A 22506-nucleotide genomic window follows, 5' to 3' on the forward strand; every position below is an offset into this window, starting at 1 on the left:
AACATTTAAAATAATAAGAAATGTTTCTTGAGCAGCAACTCTTGAGCATATTATAATGAATTCTGAAGGATCATGTGACACTGAAGACTGGAGTAATGATGCTAAAATTTCAGCTTTGCCATAACAGGAATAAAGTACATTTTTAAATATATTAAAAGAGCAAACATTTATTTTCAATTGTAGGAATATTTCACAATTAATCAAAAAACAGAGCCTTGGTAAGTCTTCTTTCAAAAACATTAAAAAATCCAGAATTTTGACAATCAATTTTATTAGAAAATTCGAATATTTTAAAGATTCAGAGTTTCCAAACATTTCAACACAAACCCGCTCCTTGTCAGTTACACTGTTTTGTGTAAACTGCAGTCACAGCACTCACACATAGGGGTGTGCTGCACTTCAAACTAACCAGTCGCACTGACCCTAGATCAGCATAAAGAGTTCATTATGATGATGGAGACTTGATGCTGAAAGAAATAAAGTTGTCTGGTCACCTCCACACATTCACACTCCTTCTTAAGGCAGATGTTTCTTACAAAGTTTCTAAGAAACAACTGCATACAGTAGGTTATGTTTGATAATTATCATAAACTATCTTTATCATTTAAAGAAACAGGTTTAGTACTTTGAAATAAACTAAGTTTTAGTTAGAACATTAATGCACTTGTTTGATCAAATTTAAACCTTTGGTGTCATGTTTCATCTGATGTCCAATCACATGTATATTTAGAGCATTTGAGTGTGCTAAAAGAAATAATATGTTACATAACATCCTGCATGCACGTGTGTGGTGTGGCTGCGCGAGATTTGTAGCACTCGTGTCTGTTTGTCTGTATCTGTGGAAGAACACGCAGTACAGAGAGCAGAAGAGAGGAGTTATTGTCAGAGCAGTTAAAGACACTGCTGTCTCTCAGGACTGTCTGTCACGCTGATTCTCTGCTCTGGTTCACACAGTACATGCTCTTTCACACACAATTCATCTTTATACACACAAATGTTGGGTTTCAGTGTTTTATGTTGATTATAATGATGATTATAATGATTTTTATACTGTACAAATTTTATATTCTATGGCATAACTCTAAACCATACCCATTATGGAAAAAAACTTTCTGCATTTTTACTTAGTCAAAGAACATCACTTAGTATGATTTACAAGCTATTTTCCTCATGGGACCAAAAATGTCCCCACACGGTCAGAGATTTCTGGTAACGCCATCATTGTGGGGACATTTTGTCCCCATAGGGTTTACCAGGAACACACACACACCACACTGAGACCAGCATGTCAGATTTGAAGTTGCCGTTTAAATGGAAAAGTTTAAGAACAGGAACAAAATTAACTTTAATTATTTTTGGGTGAACTACTCCTTGTAAAATTGAAACTAAAAAGTAATCCTAAATTTGAATAGTTTATTATTAGCAGTGGTAGTATTAATAGTGTTGTTGTTGATGATGATGATGATGATTATTAATGATGAACTAAAACTAATATATATTAGTTATATGTATGTATATATATATATATATATATATATATATATATATATATATATATTGACAAAAACGCAAAACAAAATTACTAAAACTTTAACTGAAACAGAACATTTTAAAATAAAATCCAATTAAAAATCTTAACAATAGCTAAAATAGTATATCAGTGATATTAAAATAACACTGATCCAAGAACAAGTTTAGAATTCCAATCCCATGTTGCAACTACACAGTAGAAATAGCATTAGCATTTAGCATTAGCGTTAGCATTTGTCCTCTAGCCACTTCTGAATTTCTGTATACGCCAAAATGGACCTCCAAGAATACAGCAGCCGCATTTAACTCCCAGTCAGGTCAGCGCACTAGACCAAAACTATGAATGAGCACATTCTCGGTACTCTTTCCTTTAGAAATCGAAGGTTAAATGAAATGTTATGAATATAATATGAGGGATCTGACTGAAGGAATCTAAACTGATCCTATTATTTTAAAATAATCTCACTTAATAGAGCAAGGCCTAAACCTTCACCCATATTTATACTTGTTTTGTGTTCACACGCACACAAGTGAAAAAGTAAAAGAGGAAGCTTGTTTTCTTGGAAGTCCACCGTGGAAAAGTACGCCACCAAAACAAACACGTCTCTTGTGGGACTCTCTATTACTTTTCAAACTTTTTTATGTCCCGTTCATTATGGTATTGGTTCATGATGTTCTCTAAGACTTCCTGGGATCCTTAGTTGGCACAGAGTTGGATGGGAAAACAATATCAGGGACATTCAATTTAATTTAATTCAATATTGTCTGAGGATGTACAGTGAGAGTATTTAGAATTGCTGGAGAGGTTAAGGCTCTGTTTTATTTGTGTTTATTTGTGTGTATTGGTTGGTTTCGATAGTGTGAGCATGTGTCACATGTGGGCACTTCTTTGTTGGATAAAACCCTTGACATGTTTCTTCCTCTTTTCTGCACGAATCCAATTACGCTTCTCTCTAGGGATGTAAATATTTACTCTGACAACAGTTTGATTTTTAAAAATTCAGATATTACAAATATCTCAGATTGCGATATTTAAAACCAATAAATGTGGCAAATAGATTTAAGATTAAGTCTGTTATTGTCTTTCTTCCAGATATCTGGTCACTGGGTGTAATCCTCTATATGCTAGTGTGTGGACAACCACCCTTTCAGGAGGCCAACGACAGCGAGACCCTCATCATGATCATGGACTGTCGTTACACTGTGCCCAACCACATCTCTCCAGAATGCAAAGAGTACGTATGTCATCTGAGCTTGCACACATGAACTAATACTGTATACAGCTTTCTCCGATTTAATCCAGAAGGCTGGAGCTTATTGTGCATTTGTACAAAGCTTACTAAATTTATGCTTAAAAAATGTTCTAAGCCCATTTGGCAAATGGTTTTTCTTGTTTTATTTAAGACGTATTCTTCGAAAACAAGTTAGAACAATGTTATCTTGGGAATTTCACTGGAAAACATGACAAAAATACAACTCCAGAAACTCATCATGATAGTAGTACGCCATTATGTAACAAGTCTTGTATTATTCAGGGGCACCTGATTTCATATATCAATAGACTTTTCTTCCCAATCTGGTGCTGAAGAGTTCACTATTTCAAAAAAACAAACAAAAAAAAACCATTACCAAGAACATGACCCTGGTAATACAGTAAGAGTTTTATGCTGATCTGACTCATGCCCACAAAAACATGTTTGAGTTAAATTAACAAGATTTAAGATGTCATTGACAGCTTTGTGCCACTGTAACACAGGCTTGTGTTCTGTTTTGTTTTTCCTTGGAGAACTGACAGGATGTAGCCTCTCAAATGCCTCTCAAACACGCACTCCAGTTTGTACCACTTTCACGCCAAACTTCATACCTATGTGTAGACCGAAGACCGAAGCACATGAACATACTGTACTTTATCTGTTTACACCTGCTTGGAGCAGCCAATCACAGTTTGTGGCTCTTTAAATGACGCAAATGTTATTGGAGGTTAGATTTAGGAGCAAGTTATGACAGACACACAGAAATTGCATCCTTGGGCCAGCTGATGGATACTGAGAGTAACAGATCAAGACAACTCCCTCATTTTGTCTCATGAGGGCTTTAACTAGATATTCCGGTTGGATTAGATATGCTTTAATACACTTTTTGAATCATAATATTGTACTGCTCTTAAAAAGGTTTGGGTGTGATTTGGAATTTGAACTTGAAAGGAAATCGAGCCACATGAATGCTTTCAAACTACATAATTACATGATTAATTTTGACTAATTATGACTATTTGTTACGTACCTCATATAGAATACTTTTTCCTCAAATTATTATACTTATTTCTATAAATTAAAATGGTCAAAATGGTTTATATTTTACCAATAAAAACTACAAAAGGTCCACCACATTTTTTCAGATAACTTAATAATATCTTTTTAATTATTATTTTTTCATTTAAAATGTGTAAATATATATTTGTATAGGTGCTACTCTGTTTCTTTAAAAATATTTTCTGTAACAAAATAACATGTATTATTAAAAACACCTTTCTTTTCATTTCATTTGTATGTACAATTCTGTGTCCTATTAGACATCATATTTCACATTCAGGAACCTAATTATAAATCACAAACCAATCTCAATTTACTTCTGAAAGGTGCAAAAGGCTGCTTTTAAGTGTGTTCACCGCAGCTCTAAAGTGACCAGATCTTTACACAAGGCTGGCTTTTGTCAGAGTTATTTTTAAGTGGGTTTATTCCAGGCTATTTGTAGTCAGAACATCCCCAAAGCAACAGCTTCTCAGGCTTGAGTTTAGGTCTGAATCAGGCAATTGTGCAAGAGTGTGCGTACAAGTTTGTGTTAGACATCTGGGCTTGACTGCACAGCCAAACATAGTGACTGGGTCACATGATCTCCACCACAATCAAAAGCCTCCTTTAATGTGAAGAGTTTTCTTTGAGGAGGAGAACACTTGTGTCTTTAGGCAGACTTTCATCTTGCTGTTTATCCGTAGCTTGCTTTTTTCCACCCTTCTTCCTCACGGCTATTTAAGGTCTTGAGGTTAAACAAATCAAGAGACTCCACTGATGTTCAACTCAAGGGCAATGGAGAATGTAGGATTATAAACACTCAGAGACCTAAAAAAAAACACTTTGAAAGGGAAAACATCTCCCCCTGCTGGTCAGCTATGTGAGATGCAGGAACTTGTGCCAGTACCGCAGTGAAATAAAACACTCAAATGCCCTTAATAAACAAGCTGGATGCAGTGAATTCACACATACACAAGCAAGCTTGGATCGCAAATGTTCCAACCAATACCGTATTCTTTCAGTTCGCCTCACTGAAGCACCAATTCTCTGCAGGTGCTCATGAATATTAATCAGCAGAAAGATAAGCACTTCCTTTTCAATCCGTCTCCTCTGATGGCAAGATGCGTCTGTGCAATCATCGTCTGTCAGCCAGGCAGAGAATATTTATTAAGATTGCTAGAAAAGGAAAGTATGAAAATTGCAAGTAGAGTGAGACTGAAATGAAGTGAGATGGAGGCAAGTGTGATGAAGGGTGACAAAATCAAGCCTATTTGAGATGATGGGATTTTTCTTATTTCCCCCCACAGAAGGTCGTGTCTGATGTTCTAGTTCTGCTTTGGTAAAAAAAAAAGGAATAACAATCTCTCATCATTCTCTCCCTCATTTTCTTTTTTTCCTTTCAGTTTGATTTCACGTATGCTGCAAAGGGATCCTGCTAAGCGGGCGTCTCTCACAGAGATAGAGGGCCACCCTTGGTTGCAAGGTGTTGACCCTTCGCCTGCCGGATACACAGCTGCCCCTCTTACCTCCCACCACAGTTTATTACCCGAAGAGCATGAGTTCATACTCCAGGCCATGACCAGTGGCAGCATCGCTGACCGAGATGCCATCCAGGAGTGGGTATCTCTTTATTCTTCTTGGATATTTTCTTTTGGTCCCAGAATTCAGTTATACAAGGTAATAATATAAATAAATGTTTGTGTGATAGAGCTTTGGAGTCTGACCGATATAACCACATCACAGCCACGTACTACTTGCTGGGAGAGCGACTCCTTCGAGAGAAGCAAGAGCAGTCAAGTCTCACTCCTGAACAAAGACATACACCGTAAGTCCCAGTATTCTTAAACATATTTTGGATAATTTTGGTTCTGAAGGTATTTTATCTTCTTATGTGGTGGATCTAATCTTACCACATAACCCTTGGAACCTTAAGGTTCTTAAGACGTTGTACTGAGTACTGTTATTTCCTCCCGCTACAGGAGACCCATGTCGGAACCACTGGACTTGGTGAGCCAAGTGCCCCTAACTGATACGCTAAGAGGAGCACCTATGGGTCCCTTAGCGCCTCTTGGCTCTCTGTCTTCCGGCTATGTCCGACGTGGTGTGAGCGAGTCTGGGGACCTGCTCGCTCCCAAACCCAACCGTCATGACAACTCCTTCAGTGACTTTTGCAGCACAGCTCCATGCTTGAGCCTCAATTTGCGCCCTCTACCTCCAGACCAACCTACTGTCAAGAGCCTTGGAGCCTTACAGCAGATCTGTGAGGAAGAAGAGGATGAGGATGATGAAAAGGAGCAGAACAAGGATGAGGTGAAGCTTGAGATGGCACCTGGTAAACTGGGTCTGTTTCCTTCGACAGATCTACCATTGAAACCTTCTAGAATATCTTTGCAATCTGAGACTCAGAGGAGAACAGGGATGCCGTCAAGTAAGGTGATGGGAAACTGTGAAACTCTGGCCGAGGAGGAGGAACTTGATGAAGGATCGGAATTCACAGAAGAGCCGAAGAAGCCTTCAGAATTAGTCTCTAACGTCTCTTCTGGCACCGTAGAACATCAGGTAGAGATGCCCTCGAAGACTGAAGCCCATGTGGAAGAGTTCAACCACACAGAACAACCAGGTAGAGGAAGGGGCAAGAAGGTTTTCACCCACCCTTGCTTGTCTTTAGATGAGCAAGAGGGAGAACAGATTCAAGATCCAAATATAGATGGACCTCCACCAGCTCCCACATTAGATGTTGTACAGTGCTGCTGGGGACAGCGTGAACCTTCAAAGGACACACTAGAAAATAACAATAATACTCTAGCCAAATCTCGACTGCTCGAGGTTGGGGTGGTGTCAACACCTTGTGGTTCCCCGAGGTCCTTGCCAAGGAACCACTGTGTAGACCCGGGTCCCGATGGGGTGGAGATGCGTAAGACAGCGGCTGAAGTCGAGAAAACTGAGGAGGTACAACCTAAACCTCAGAAAGGCCTCCAGGGAACCAGGGACACAAGTACTGACTCTGCTATTCGGGCCGATCCCAGCAAGGTTAAGAACGTGAACTTGCGAGAACGTCTGCTACAGTTCCCGCTCTGTGAGAAAGCCTTGTCCTTCAACATCCAGCCCACCTCTAAAGAGAAGCTTCTACCATTTGCACAGTACAACTGCTGCCATGTCTTGTAGAGATTGGATCCTGAGATCAAAGAACAAATTGGCATGAGAAGCCCTCAAATATCTGCAATTTACTGGACACTAAAAGAACAAGTGTGTTCTCACCTCATACTGTAACCTCAGAGGTGCTTTCCCACACAATCTACTAATTGTATATTATTATTTTCTTTCCCTACCCAGCATTCATTGCTGCTTTCCTGTAAGACAGTTAACCTTTTGGCAATGCTGTGTATATGAACACCTGTATCTACTGACACTGCTCACTATATTCTGTGCTATCTCAGAGAATTTTATTAGAAGTAGCATATGTCTTGCTAGCATAGAAGCTTTAATTCAATAACTTGTAATTTTGCACTGTAATATCTTAACCACATTAAGTGTACCACAGAGTTTAGTGATATCACTAAACGAGTGACTGAAGACCATTCTTCACAGTGACACAGAAAAAGGCAACACAAGAACATACGGTGAACAATCACAATAGAGGCCATTTAGGCTCAAGGACTAGCCACTTAGTCAGTACAGTAGTCCTAACAAGTTTTTAGTCATTCATTTGGGTTGTTTTTGCCGGTGACTGTGAGGCAACGTTCTTTACTCGCAGAACTTTGAAGGAGTTGCATGCTGTGGCATTGATGAAGTTGCTAATCCTCGTGCTAGCATGTTAGCTTGCATCTTCACTGTCAGGCAGTGGGACAGGAAGCAGAACAGTTTGCCACATTGATACAGTGAACAGTGACAGTTTGGGAGCATGGTTATGAAAGCATGCTAAATGAGAACAGCTTAGCATAACATTAGCATTTTGTGAGCTGGGGGACTGACCAGGGAAAGATGCTAAGTATATCTGTGATATATTTTCAAAAAAACAGAGAGGGCTCGAACAGAGATTATTCTGAGAGATTATAGCTAGAGACTTTTTGTGAAATGGACATAATGTTACACAAAAACTGAAGACTGGTCTTCCTGGAGCTGTACTTTGGAGTTTGTTTTAAAACTGCTAATTTTTGGAAATATTATGAAGCTTTTATCAAATATTAGAGTTATCAAGGGTTTTTTAGAAAGATGGTGACGAAGACATATCTTTTTTTTTTACATAAGGAGATATGTGAGTGAGATTAATTACATAACATTGACCATCTATTTTTGTTTAATCATTTGCCTTTGGGTACATTTTAACATATGTTGTATGGGAATAAGCTCTTTGAAATATCCATATATGTACAGTGTATATATATATTTTTTTTAACGTTATGTTATTGGTATGATGTTGTATTTTGACCCTTGCACCATATCCATACAAAACATTTCAATCCCTCCATTTTAGAATCACCTATTCAATGAACGTAGCGACTTTTTTGACACTAGTTTGATGATAGACAAAGATCATATTGTTAGATTAATACGTTTGAAGAGCTGTATGATATCATAAAGCTAAATTGTGTAGCTGAGCCTAGCTTAAAATGTACATTGAGAAAATCCAGCCTTCGTATGTTGCAATGGCATGAGTGAAGCTAGCGGTTACTGTTGTTTTTACCTCCTAAACAGCCTAAACACAATCACATAAACATTTAGATAGCAGGTGTGACTGTGGTTACTGTTACTTTGGTACTCTAAAGGACGTCAAAGTTATTCAGTCACTTCACATGTTCGTAAGTTTCTGTGCTATACATAGTACACCTGTCACTGTTGAATTCATTATTTTTTGTCATACTGTAGTCAATGTAAATGCAAATGTCAAATACACTTTTTTTCTTTTTTTTTGCAATATCTTGGACCACGAATAAGCTTGACCAAATGCACAAGAATAGATGTAATAATGTAGAAGGTGCTTTGGGGAGAGATATCGAGGGTTAAATTACATCTATGTAACGTGAAATTTGAATTTTCATTCCCATACAAAGTTTAAACTAGGAACTAGGAACCATCCTGACCTGCGATGTTTTGTAAGTACAACCTTCTAAACCAATTGGTTGGAAGAGCGATATAAAAGCCAGATGTGCACTATATTTTCATAATCAGCATTTTTTTTCTTATTATTTTGATGTTACTCATTTGATATGGGTCTCCATCTTTAAAAGCATCTGTAATCACTTCACAACAGTTGGATTTTGGTTTGTCTATAGTCCCATTGACCCTTACTAAAACTATGACTGTCTCAATGAGATTAATTTATTTTTATATTTATTTATTAAAACTGATTAAACTGTCCTTGTGTCGTTGTATTTTTTTTTTAAAATTCAAAGAATCAGTGCACAAGACCACAGTGATACATGACGTGACTTTCTCAGTTTAAAGCCATTTGAATATTTATTATTAGTTTTCTTCAAGGCCATTTACATCACTATACATATGACATATTCAGTGAAGCAAGCATTGTGTGGTTATTTATACCGGTTGTAAGAATACGATCTGTTTTGATGAAATGTAAAATACAACTGAGGGTAAAAAGTTTAAATCGTCACAATATATTTACAAAAAAATGAGTAAAAGCAAATATACAAAAAGAACAGCAACCGGAAAAATATTATACCATAATGATTGTGGTGAACTATTCTTTTAAAATCATTAATACAGCACATTATGGGTCTATGTTAACCCACTATCATAATTTTTATCTTCCTTGACCTTATTCATCTGTTTTCAGTAGTTTTCAAAAAGGTACCACTGACGCAAACAATTATTAACTGTGGCTTAAACCCTGTAAACTGTAGAAGTTATCTTTGGTAAACTGTGCCATATGGTACATTAGCAAGCTAAGTATACAGTGGCTAAGTGATGTGACTGCATGGGCAAGCACCTCCTTTTTTGTGATTGTCTCCATGGAAATGGTCCATGGTCACTCTCCCATTTTAGCCTTCAGGGGGAGTTTTTCATCCTCACGAGAGCTCTTGATTCTCTGAGGGAGAAAAAGTTAATGACAGTTTTTTGGTTACATCCATAACATACATTAGATTTTAAAATAATTGCTTGGTAACCACATGAAGCCTTTAGTCTTCATGAGCCATGAGAAACATGTTTAAATTGAGTCATAAAGTAATAAAGACAAATAACATTAGCATTCTGTCAGCTTTATTAACTAATATTGGGAAAAAGATTGCTGAAAATGACAGGCATGATTGTAATAACTTACAGCTACACTTTGTTCTCACCTTTGTATGTAGACAAAAACATTAAATGTAATATACATCGTTAAACAATGTAGCAGAATGCTAAAATACTAACAGTTAGCAAAAGTGGTACCTGTTTTTTAAGCGCTTGCATGGAGTGATACTCGATTTGTTCTCTCTTGATTCGGACCCAGTCCGGTTCATCAGGGATCATGAAGGCCAAAATCATCTTCGCCATGATCAGGATGTGCTAGAACAAAACAGCATAATAAAACAATCAAGACACAACATTCATTTACAAACAGAGCTTGTGAAAACAGCAGCCAGATAATTCACTTCAGATAAGTGCTTTCAAGCCCTTCTGGGAAGTTCGTATTTACAATTTGGGAAGTATTAACACTTTGATCAGAGTATGTTGATGTACCTTTTCTACATTCAATTTTTTTTGTGTGTTTTTATTCAATTCATGAAGGTGCTGTAAACTGAATCTTTATAAATATTATATTGTAATTGTACAATATGGTTGTATTATGTACATGCAACTTATTGTAAATGAAAAAAATATATTTTAAACAAATTTACTGTAAACTACAGACGATGCATGCATATCTATAGCATCCGCCATGTTTTCTCACAGCACAGCTCCAATTAGAAGTCTGGGCTCAAAGAACATCCAGAGTTTCTCACTCATTATGACTTTGTGTTGGCGTTCATGTGCGCATCTAACTCGTAAATGCGATCTTTCCAACATGACTTGAACGCACCCTTAATCAAATTCCTTTAAAGGAATAGTTCACCCAAAAATGAAAATATGATCACTTTTAACCCTCAGGTTATTCCAACCCCATGTGTGGTAGACAAAACGCAAATTTTGACATCGTCAAAGAAATTATAACTTTTTTTTTCCTTTTTGGAGCTTGTGGTCACTATTTTCATTTTTTGATAAATAATTCCTTCGACTCTTTCCGAGGCTGTACCAAAATCTCCACTAACCTCCACAATGACGGCAATGACTAGAATTTGGCTGCTGCTGAGGCCGGCTTCCTGTGTGAGTTCCTTCACACTTGGGGACAGAAGCAACAGCCAGCAGTTAGACACGACCGAGATGAAGCTCAGCACCTCAAACGCCAGCTGTAAACAAGACAAAGACACACATTAGGACTCATATTATCATGAACGCATTTAAAACATCCTTATATGATGTACAGATTTCTGACCTGCCATACTCCCATGTTGGCCACAGGGGCCGAGAAGGGCTTGTTGAAGAGCTTGCAGAGCTTGTAGGCATCTGTGCGGATCTCTGTGAGGTTGTTGAGCAGTAACAAAGGGGCAGTGAGAGGATAGACGCAAGAGAAAAGACTCAAGTAGCCAAACTGAACAAGCAGCTCGATGTACTCAGCAAACAGCCCCTTCAGAGGAACAAGATTGAGAATTTAAGAAAAATACGATTCTTGTATTCTTGATATTTGAGAATATTTGATTGCTACTCACTGGGAAAGCTGGCAGGCTGCCTTGAGCCTGGAGATGGTCCACCTCTGGATCATCTTCCTTCAGGTTCCTGTCTGCAGATGTGAGGAAACGGTCCACCAGGAAAGGAACCACCACCTCAGTGAACTGATTCACTACCTGGGTCACGATCAGAAGAGAGGCCAGTCTCTGTGGACCAAATCAAGGGTATTGTGTTAAGAAGATGTTAATGTTGTTAAGATTATATGCAAGAGTAAGGAAATTCTCACCTTGCGCAGTAAAGCCATGTCCTCTTTGAAGAAGGCAATGTGGAACAACACAGCAAAGTTATTGAAAAAGGTGAACTGAATGAGAAAGAGAGACAGATAAGGCAAATGGGGCGTTTTCATTCAGTCCTTCAGAAAATTCTGGTCTTTTAAGTATAACATCTGCAATGATGTACAGACTACATCACAGAGATGGAAGGGAATAAAGACGGGGAGTTGGAAAAAAGAAGATCAAATGGATATGACTATACTCACCACAAGGACTTTGGTCGTATGATGATAGTCAAAAGATGATTCCTCCCTATGATTTTCTGCAAGGAGAGAGAGTAAGTTAAGTTTTGTGTTTGTCAACATTAAAATCAGTTTTCCTGTCCTTTTCCATAATCCTGATTACCTGATTCTGTTAACTGCAAGGCCACGTTACGATATATATTCCCCAGCACATTGGTGTAGACTATATGGGCTATAGAAGGGATATATATCAAGGGTGCAGTGAAGTATGATCCAGATCCTTTGTGCCAGTTTGAGACCATGCGCTCAAAGAAATAGAAACCTGCCATCCCCATGACCACCAGACCCAAAAACACCCCAACCACGGGAACTGAGACCAGACCCATCCTAAGCCTCCTCTTCCAATCGGGAAACAGCGGTTCCAGTCTGCCTGTGACCGGATTGGTGCCAAGTTCTCCATGGAAACCCGGTCGGGGCTCTTGGAATTGTTCGGCTAAATTGAAAGTACCCCAGCGATAGGATAAGGCCGCACTCCTCCTCTTCCACAGCTCCATGAATATCGTGGACCACAGCATGCTGAAGATTGCCTGGACCATGTAGGAGCTGACTGAAGGCTGGTCATCGCCGTCCTTCAGTGCTGTCGGCTCACTGGCGGTTTTATTTCCACTGGAGAAGTTTGCACTTGGGAGGAAAAAGGTGATGAAGAGGCCCAGAATGGCTGGAGGAAACAACGACAAAGTGTAGTAGTCCAAGAAGCTGAAATAATAGGCTATAGTGCCACCAAAATAAGCATGGATGGAGTCTGTAGAGAGAGAGAGAGAGAGAGAGAGAGTGAATTATTAGTGTTATTATAATACATACGAACTAGTATACATGTAGAGTCCATAGTTTGGTGATTATCTGTGTTAGTAAAGTATACATGCATCATCATGTTCCTTAACAAAAAATGTTATCCTTGTTTCCAAAAAGAACAGAAGCAAACAAAAGACACGGTAGAAAAACTATGTGCTTCCATAGCTGATCACTCAGGAAGTATATATATACACTGAACAAAATTATAAACGCAACACTTTTGTTTTTGCCCCCATTTTTGATGAGCTGAATTTAAAGATCTTTAAAGACTTTAGAGCCTATTTCTCTGAAAACCAGTCAGTATCTCAGCAACACATCTCCTTCGCATAGAGTTGATCAGGTTGTTGATTGTGGCCTGTGGAATGTTGGTCCACTCCTCTTCAATGGCTGTGCGAAGTTGCTGGATATGGATATAGAAATATGCCTTTTGTGTACATAGAAAAAGTCTTAGATCTTTAAATTCAGCTCATGAAAAATGGGGGCAAAAGTGTTGCATTTATAATTTTGTTCAATAATTTTGTTCAGTATATATATATATAACATAATTTTAAAATACAAATATGAATTAAAATACAATATTAAGTTAACTACAACCAAAGCTAAAATTAAGAAGCTTAAGTTAATCTAAGCACCTCATGGCTTTGCACCACAGTCACACACACATATAACATTATTACTTCATTTTTATATTTTCATATTCATTAGTATGTATATAATTATATAATACATTTATGAGTTTTAGTCAAATGACTTCATAAAGTTTTATTATGCCCATTAAATTGGATTAAATGGTCCTGAACAAAAGATAATTGTGTATAATTTAAACATTGGCTGGGTAGAAAAAGAAAGCATACTAAATTAATGATTAGTTACGTGACGTGAATGTGTGTGTTTGTACCTAAAGGCTGCCCCCACAGACTCTTCTGAGAGTACCACTGCTTCCCCAAAGCTGTCAGAAGCTTCTGCTCATGAAGAGGAGTGACGTTACGGATCACGCCTGCTTTCTCCAGCTTCTGTACTGCAGCACAGAGAGAGAAAGGGATGAACGGACGGACAGACGGACAGACAGACAGACAGACAGACAGACAGACAGATAGATAGATAGATAGATAGATAGATAGATAGATAGATAGATAGATAGATAGATAGATAGATAGATAGATAGATAGATAGATAGATAGATAGATAGAGCGGCATGCAGTGACTAAGCAGTTCAAAGAGAGAGGAGAGTGGAGCCTGGTGGCGACTCATGGAACTGCATGTTATGAATCGAAAACTAGCACACTGTTTACTAAAACACACTATATAATGTCTGTTGTTTTATAAAAGTATAGTGTGCAAAACAATATGCACGTTTAAATGTTTAAATGAAGTCGTTGGATATATAAAAAGAGTTAATTCAATCCTATTTTGTGTAAGAATGTTACAACTTTTAGCAGTATGATCAAATAATGAGCCAAATCACAAGCTACATACTTCCCAACTATATAGTAAGTGAAAAACAGAATGTGACAAAAGTAGTCCGGATTCACAGTACTCATAAAAGAGAAGGCAAAAATTACCCGAATGACCTACGACTTTCGGAAAGATTATTTACTATCCCATGAGGCCACGGGAGATGATTTGTGAATGTCGGTGAAGCGACGCAACTGTCGCTGTTAGGTCACGCGAAAATGACAACTTGTCATACTATACATTCAACATTCATACTATATATAACACTTTTTTAGTGCTCGCCAAGTGAGTACTTAAGTACAGAGAGTATGCGATTTCGGACACAGTTGTGTGCACTGCATTGTGGGATGATGTATACTACACAGACACACTCTTCTACAGAAAACATGCATACTGAACACAGTATACGGCAGGCTGCAAAAATGATTATGATAGTATGCTAATCGGAAGTCAAGTCAAGTCACATTTATTTATATAGCGCTTTTTACAATACATATTGTTTCAAAGCAGCTTTACAGAGATGACAGGAAAATAATGTTATAAAAATATTGTTAAATATAAAATTAAATGTCCCCACCTAAGCAAGCCAAAAGCCAATCGCGACAAAGGAGAAGAAAGGCGAAAAAGACGACTGTGGCAACGAAACAAAACTCCATCAGGTGACAGAATGGAGAAAAAAACCTTGTGAGAACCCAGGCTCAGTCGGGAGGCCAGTTCTCCTCTGACCAACGAACGAAGAGTGTATGCTTATGATTCAGGCAGCATTACAGGTCAGAGGTCAGATTGGATTGGAACATTATATTATGCAGTTCATCTGTTTGATGTAACACCGCCAGTTGAAAATGAATGTGATTATCTTTACATTTTTTATCGTATTTTATGCACAAATGTCTAAGCCAACATTTTTTCATTCCAAGAAGGTGAAAAATATACATACACATGCACATACACATACTCACAGATGCTCACTCTGGCTTTCAACTTCCCCTTGGGTGTTGGGATTCCTGGGATTCGCTGGTCCTCCATGGCTCTCATGGAATCCAATTCATATTTGACTATATACTGCCTCTCTGCCAGCGTCAGGAACTTCTGCATGTCATCTGCAGAAAGAGTGAAATAACAACGAATTTTTGGTATAATAACATTAGCCAGATGCTAATGTTTACATGCCAACAGAACACAGACGCTAAAATGTTATCAAAATAAAATGCATAGTTAAAAGTATTCACCAGTGAAGAACATACGTTTAGTGCATAGTAGAAATGTGCAAATTGAGATTGAGGCAATGTCAGTGAGCAAGCACAATCTTGTATTATTTTATTTATTGTGTAGCGTGTCCTCACCAATGTTGCAAAAGTTGTCGCGGTCATCAAAGGAGAAGGCCGTCATGTTTCCATCTTGATAGGTTTTGCATAAGCCAAGGTCTTCAGTCACCCTAAGAAGGGTACATCGAGGGGCAGCCACAACTATCATATCCCCTTTCATGTCCTCTCCGGGGTGAACTAAAAGTTGAGCCCCTGAACAACAAGGAAGAAGGTTGAGTTATAAAAGTTATTTTTTATATTTGTATTATTATTGTTACAGGCTAAAAGGAATAATCAACGAAGGGCCGTTGAATTCCCAGCAAACACAGAACGTTCTCCCAACGTTAGATCAGGTTCCCATTTGGTTATTTTTTGAGAACCAACTAACGTTTAGGGCACGTTCTTTTTAGGATTTATTTGCAACCATAAAAAAAACTTTCCCAGAACGTGTTAATGATCAGATAAATCCAACTTAATGGCTAAAGGGATTAAGCATAAAAATCATAAATTTGTGGATTTTTTTCTATTTTCATCAACTTCGCGCATCTGATCTCAACGCGCTTTCTCTTGTCTTCCACAGAAAAGCGCGCACTCGCGTAATTTAACGGTCATTTCGTTTTAGTGCCTGACTGACTGACAGTCGTTTCGATCTTTGCACCCTTATTGAAGGGAACGGACCAAATAGAAGTAGGGGAGCGCGGGGTTAAATGTAACGCGGACCTTTTACATAGTTAGTCAGGATCAAGCGGGTGTGTTTCCGCTCTTTTTCTCCTGCTGCCAGAAGACGCTGTCCCGCGAATTTGTGGAAAGTTTTGATAAGATTTCGTGAAGATACTGGACAAAGAGTGTTTTGACACAATGCAAGTACATTTTTTCATCATAGGTCTTTTTCGGTTTCTGAGTGTGGTGTGTACGTCACCAAATCTAACTTTATCTGACATTAATCACTGTCTTGTTGGCTAAAACATAGCACCGTTTTGTAACTAGTGATCGACCGATATTGATTTTTTATAACCGATACCGATACAGATTATTTGCATGTGTATGTGCCCGATAACCGATATGCAGAACCGATATTTATTTACTGTTATACTACTGTTTTTGGCACAATTATTACAACACAAATGAACTGAACAAACCATTTTATTTATAACAATCACTCCCTCCTTGCATACAAAAAAAACCTTGATATTTATACACAAATAAATAGAGGGGTCTGAGTCCAAAAAATAAAGTGCACTGTTACTAAGTTAAGTGTCTTTGTTTAAAAATAAAAGCTTTGATGAGGTAAAAAATAAAGCACAAAAACTATTCTAACATATTTGGATATGTTTATTTGTTTTCATAAATGGTAAACTAAGCAAATTACAATAAAAACATTTATATTATTACATTATATAATTTATATCTAAATTATACATATCATTTATAAGCATCAGCAGCAACAATGTTAACAATAGGCAAAATAAATGTTAAAAGTCTAATGTTTTCATATGGAAAAAATAATTGACAGGGGAGTCATTTGGTTTGAGTATTTATTTATATATTTAACTTTGTTGGACTTTCACAAACAATTTTGGAATTATTATGATTTTTTTGTTTACTATGCATTGATCACTTGTTTAGCCTGTTTTTAATGCAATAAACCCATTAAAATTTTATTTTAAGCTCGTTTTTATTATTTTTACCGTTATTATTATTAATAATAATAATTTTACAGTCAGCTGCCACACACAAATGTAATTCAATTGCAATTACAATATTTGATGATTTTATTTATTTATTTATTTATTTATTGCAAAACTGTGCAGCCCTGTCCTATATCTCTATCCATGATATTGATCCATAACAGAATGATGATTGGATTAGGGATGGATGTATGGATATCTATCTATACAGATGCACAAAAACAATATCAAACTATACAGATATAATAGTACTGAATGATGTGTGTTTATGGGGTAAGCTGTAACATTTGGGGTATATGGGGTAAGTTGTAACATTTAGACTTCTGTCACTTTCAGTGCAACTGTACGAAAATGGTAGGTTCTAGAAAAAAAACTTTAAGTGTTCATTTGTAGCAGAGATGTGTATGTTGCTTGTGTAAAAAGAAAGATGAATCTAACTTAATAATTTTTTTAATAATTGAGCCAAAACCAAAATGTGTTAGGTTGTGCCCCGCTCTCCCCTATGTCCCGCTAAACTGTGCAATTCAATGGTAAGAAATAAATAGCCTACTGATATTAAAGTCATTGTTATTTGGTGCTGAAGAAAATTCTGTGTAGCCTACCCCGTGAAATAGCCTATAGTAAATCTTACATATTAATGGAAAAAAGTAATCTTATTTAATCTTCCATATGATGTTTGTTGTGCTATATAGTATACCCCATATGTAGGGTTAATTGTAACTGACAGAGCGGTTAGTTGTAACACTTGTGTGTAACACATATACAGTAATTCAGTACTATTGTATCTGTATAGTTTGATATTGTTTGTGCATCTGTATAGATAGATATCCATACATCCATGCCTCATCCCATCATCCTTCTTTTATGGATCAATATCATGGATAGAGATATAGGAAAGGGCTGCACAGTTTTGCAATAAATAAATAAATAAATAAAATATTGTAATTGCAATTGAATTATATTTGTGTGTGGCAGCTGCATGCAAAATTATTATTATTAATCATAATAACAGTAATGATAATAAAAACAAGCTTAAAATCAAATTTTAAAGTTTTGTTTTTTTTGCATGAAAAACATGCTATATTAATAAATAAACAAGTGATCAATGCATTGTAAACAAATGTGAAAAAAATCATACTTTGACATTTTAATTCCAATATTGTTTGTGAAAGTCCAACAAAGTTAAATGGGGCAAAATAAATAAATAAATACTCAAACCTGAAAAGTTGTGTGGCTCCCAGTTTTCATTTCATTATCGTTGTACACTTGGGGGCTTAGTTGTAACACTGTGCCACAACTAACCCCGCTATGACAAAATATTTTAAGCCTAGCTAACAGTTGAGTTGCTGACATGTTTCAAAATGGTGCTATGTTTTAGCCAACAAGACAGTGATTAAGGTAATATAAAGTTAGATTTGGTGTGACAGCAGGTGTGAATATAAAAAAAAGTGTCCTTCTCACCTCCAGCCTTCACAGGTGCAGATATCATGGACATGATCCACTGTTTGGTGATGGGCTGGACACTCTCAGCCAGCTGGATCAGAACCAAAGGCTCTATGTGGCTGGAGATACAGCAGGGACAACTGACGCGGGACCAGGAGCTGGGCCCTGTCACCTTGGTCAGAGTTGAAAATTCCCCTTGAGGTTCCTTCTGGGACGTCATGGTGTCCCTGTGGAACTGTAACCCATGAGAGAGTATGTCTGTTTTTATTTTGATCTTCAAAATATCTCACTGTGTTCTCCATTTTACTGTATATTAATCATTTTCCAAGAGTCGAGCACAAAAAAAGTAAATTTGTAAATTTGCTTGTAAATTATTAATTATTACAATAAATTATGATATTATTATTAAAACTATTTAAACTATAATATTATTATTACATATTACATTAGTAAATATAACAATCATATGTATTTTAAAATTATATATTATATAATAGATATAAATATTTGTTTTTTGAGAAAATGTGTTTGTTGAGAGTGACAAAAACTGGGTCTAAATATAGGATATTTAAAAACTCTGATTTGAGTGAATTTGCTATTTAATAAACATATTTAGTAATTTATTATATTTATATGTCATTCTTTTAATTATATTTAAAATGTATAATATATTTGAATATATAAAAATACATTTATTATTTAAAATGTATAAAATAAATGATTAAAAATCAATATTGGGTCATAAAAATACTTAAATAGTTGTTGTTTTTTTACATTAAAGTACATATTGATCAAATAATCTGAAAAAGTATGACATAGTTGTGTGATTTTAATTGTTAGATATAGTTAAAAAGGTCAAGCCCTCTGAGGACAAAATCAAAATTTGAAAAGGGGGTATACCAACATTTGCAAGAGATACTTTTCATGTTATGTTAATTTATATAATATTATAGTTCATCAAATATTTCTAATAGTTTTGTCGCTCTAATGCTTTAAAAACATCTTGAGCCATTCGTGGAAAGTGCTTATAAAGAATGTCTATAAAGATTAAACAATTATTACAACTGAGTAAAGAGATAAAAGTCGAACTATATAGGCTATAACAGTCTAATAAAGAGGCATACATCTACAGTTCATTCAAATCACCTCCAGTAAATGCAAACACGTGAGAGTGCATGAGCTAGCAGATATCTGGCTTCCTGAAAGCCTAGACAACTGACAAGCTTAAACAAAGCAAAACATCTTTTTACAGTGTCGTACTAAACTACATATATACTAATAGAGAGAAAAGTAGCATTACTTAAGGACTGAATTCACCAAAGTACTCTCAAATAAGGTCATATCCTCTGTCTGCAGCCTTTGTTTACAATGCCAAAATTTGTCCGTTCAACTAAGATGAGAGTGGAACTAAACAATAAACAGGAAAACAGCAAGTTATAGTGAGAGTGAGAGAGGGTAAGGAAATGGAAAGGAGATAGTTCTGCAGGATACCTGTCAACGGCAGGACCTTCTCTCGGAGCGCTTGTGTGTGTTGTTGATGTTCACACCCCTTTCAGTGTTCTGTTTAAAACCAACTGAAGTGTGAAAACTCACACACAGACACTGAAACACGAAACACTACGAGGATGGGTTGTTGACCACACTTACCCTGTTCAGAGCCAATCCATTCGCTGGTTTACTTGGAGAGAACAAGAATGCAGCAGAACGTTTCTCACTTTCTCCTCCCAGCCTTTAGGGTGTGGAGGGACCTTTTCATTTTTTTCTGATGGTGACTGCATTTCTGCTGTCCGTGTGCACATCTGGGTCCTATTGCGTGCCATGTTTGTTTTTGAAAATAGCATGTGGCTAGCCTGTTGGATACTTTCAATTTATAGTTGTCATAGAAAATATGACCAATACGCACAATGCACAGTGCACAATACACATCTGAGCATGTGCAGTGGACTACAAGGAGTAATTTAGTTTTTTTTTTTAAATCAAATTAGATTTATTTTTCTAATTTGTAATACATTATAGATATATTATTATAACTTAAATAAATATATATAAATATTTACATAATATATATTATAATTCACTATATATGTAGCAAAACTGAAATTAATTTGTGATGATTTTCTATTTAATTTTACTTTATCTAATTTTTCAGATAACAATTATAAAATAACGAATTTAACTGAATTTAAATGTTTTTAAAATATACATTATTGTTACATGTGCTTTGTGTCTGTCCTTGGACTTTTATTTTGAAGTGTTTCCTGTGCTTTATTTTGTACTTTTGTACTTTTTTGGTCATTTTCTATTTATTTTTGTTTTCATTAACACTAGTCACTACTAGGACTTTTTTTTCTCCAGAACTGCTTTATGGTGAATTGAATTTCATAATTTCAACTTTACACAGTCATTGAACTGAACTAAATTAATACCGAACTGGCTTCAGCTGAACAATAACACTTGTCTTTTTAGAGCTGCTTTATAGCAGAATTGAATTATTATTGCACAATTGATCATTATTTTCCTTTTTATTACTGTAAAGCTGCTTTGAAACAATCTGTATTGCATAAAGCGCTATAAATAAAGGTGACTTGACTAGCATATTCACTGTAATATCTTCATTAATTCACTTTCTTTTTAAAGCAAAAGTTAACCAAATGACACAGCTGTAACATGAGAAAATGATTACACTATCCTGTGGAAATGCATGCGCATTTAGACAGTGTTCATTGTTATTACGCTACTAAAACCACAGAGTGGGTGGAGACATAAGACTGGATGAACAGGATTGTTGGCTTTGTAAATAGATTCATGCAAATGACCAGAACTGCTAACAGTTGGCAACTCTTTCTGTACATATAATGAATGAACAAAGCTGTATACTGTCGTGGCTCAGTGGGTAGAGGTCACTGGTTCGAGTCTCAGCTGAACCAGGAGGCCTTTCTGTGTGGAGTTTGCATGTTCTCCCTTCCCTGTCTGATTGAATTTCCTCCGGTTTCCCCCATAATCCAAAAACATGCAGTATGTGCATTGGAGTCGCTAAATTGTCTGTAGGTGTGAATACGTGTGGGTGTGAATCCCAACCAACCAAGCCATGTAATGGGGAGGGTTGGGGAAAGACCTGGCGACCTACCCCGGATAATCATCAGCAACAAAACACATGGACAGCGTATGGCGTGAGATGACCCATAGAATCACCAAGATATACATACACACACACACAAAATATTGGGATTCAGTACGTTTTTAAAGAAAAGGCTTTTAGTTCAGCAGGGACATGTTAAATAGATCAAAGGTGGCAGTAAAACATTTTACAAAAAATCCATTTCAAATAAATACTGTTCTTTTGAACTTAATATTCATTAAAGAATCCTCAAAAATAGATCACAGCTCATGCAAATATATTAAGCTGCTCAACATATGGAAATGTTTCTTGAGCATCAAATCAGCATATTAGAAAGATTTCTGAAGGATCATGTGACGCATGTGAAGACTGGAATAATGATGCTGTAAATTATAAATTACAATACTTTAAAAAACAAAATATCTATTTTAAATTGTAAAAAGATTTCATTGTATTACTGTTTTTACTGTATTTTTGATCAAATAAATGCAACCTTGGTAACCTTCTTTCAAAAACATTACAAATCAACTCCAAACTTTTAAATAGTAGTGTATATGTACATTTAATATAACGCATTTTTAGTTTCAGGATATCACACTGAAAA

The 22506-nt window shown here is 36.4% G+C and overlaps 2 protein-coding genes across 4 annotated transcripts in view; one reads left to right on the plus strand and one right to left on the minus strand.

Annotated features, from left to right (window-relative positions):
* The window catches only part of snrkb (SNF related kinase b), a 26886-nt gene extending 17707 nt beyond the window's left edge, over window positions 1-9179 (plus strand). For both annotated transcript variants that reach the window (XM_077210481.1, XM_077210480.1), the window contains exons 3-6: window positions 2624-2765; window positions 5225-5437; window positions 5530-5646; window positions 5801-9179. In XM_077210481.1, the coding sequence (XP_077066596.1) occupies window positions 2624-2765; window positions 5225-5437; window positions 5530-5646; window positions 5801-6986 (1658 nt within the window). In that variant the 3' untranslated portion in view covers window positions 6987-9179. The remainder of the gene's footprint in view (window positions 1-2623; window positions 2766-5224; window positions 5438-5529; window positions 5647-5800) is intronic.
* Window positions 9180-9251: 72 nt separating this feature from the next.
* On the minus strand, window positions 9252-20562 carry ano10b (anoctamin 10b). Of its 2 annotated transcripts, XM_077210482.1 has the most exons (14): window positions 20432-20562; window positions 20276-20344; window positions 18803-19019; window positions 15693-15866; window positions 15309-15449; window positions 13793-13912; window positions 12206-12844; window positions 12067-12122; window positions 11815-11889; window positions 11570-11734; window positions 11296-11487; window positions 11072-11209; window positions 10212-10328; window positions 9252-9867 (listed from the first exon to the last, which is right to left on the minus strand). In XM_077210482.1, exons 3-14 carry the CDS (start codon window positions 19002-19004, stop codon window positions 9808-9810), a joined length of 2079 nt encoding a protein of 692 aa, XP_077066597.1. In that variant the 5' UTR covers window positions 19005-19019; window positions 20276-20344; window positions 20432-20562; the 3' UTR covers window positions 9252-9807. The 2 variants fall into 2 exon arrangements, with proteins under 2 accessions (XP_077066597.1, XP_077066598.1); XM_077210483.1 differs by lacking the exon at window positions 20276-20344 and having other exon boundaries at window positions 20432-20536.
* Between the last annotated feature and the right edge of the window lie 1944 nt (window positions 20563-22506).

This window comes from Siphateles boraxobius, unplaced genomic scaffold (genome assembly GCF_051911475.1).
Source record: "Siphateles boraxobius isolate OS27281-9 unplaced genomic scaffold, OSU_SipBor_1 65, whole genome shotgun sequence".
In the NCBI taxonomy this organism is placed as follows: domain Eukaryota; kingdom Metazoa; phylum Chordata; class Actinopteri; order Cypriniformes; family Leuciscidae; genus Siphateles; species Siphateles boraxobius.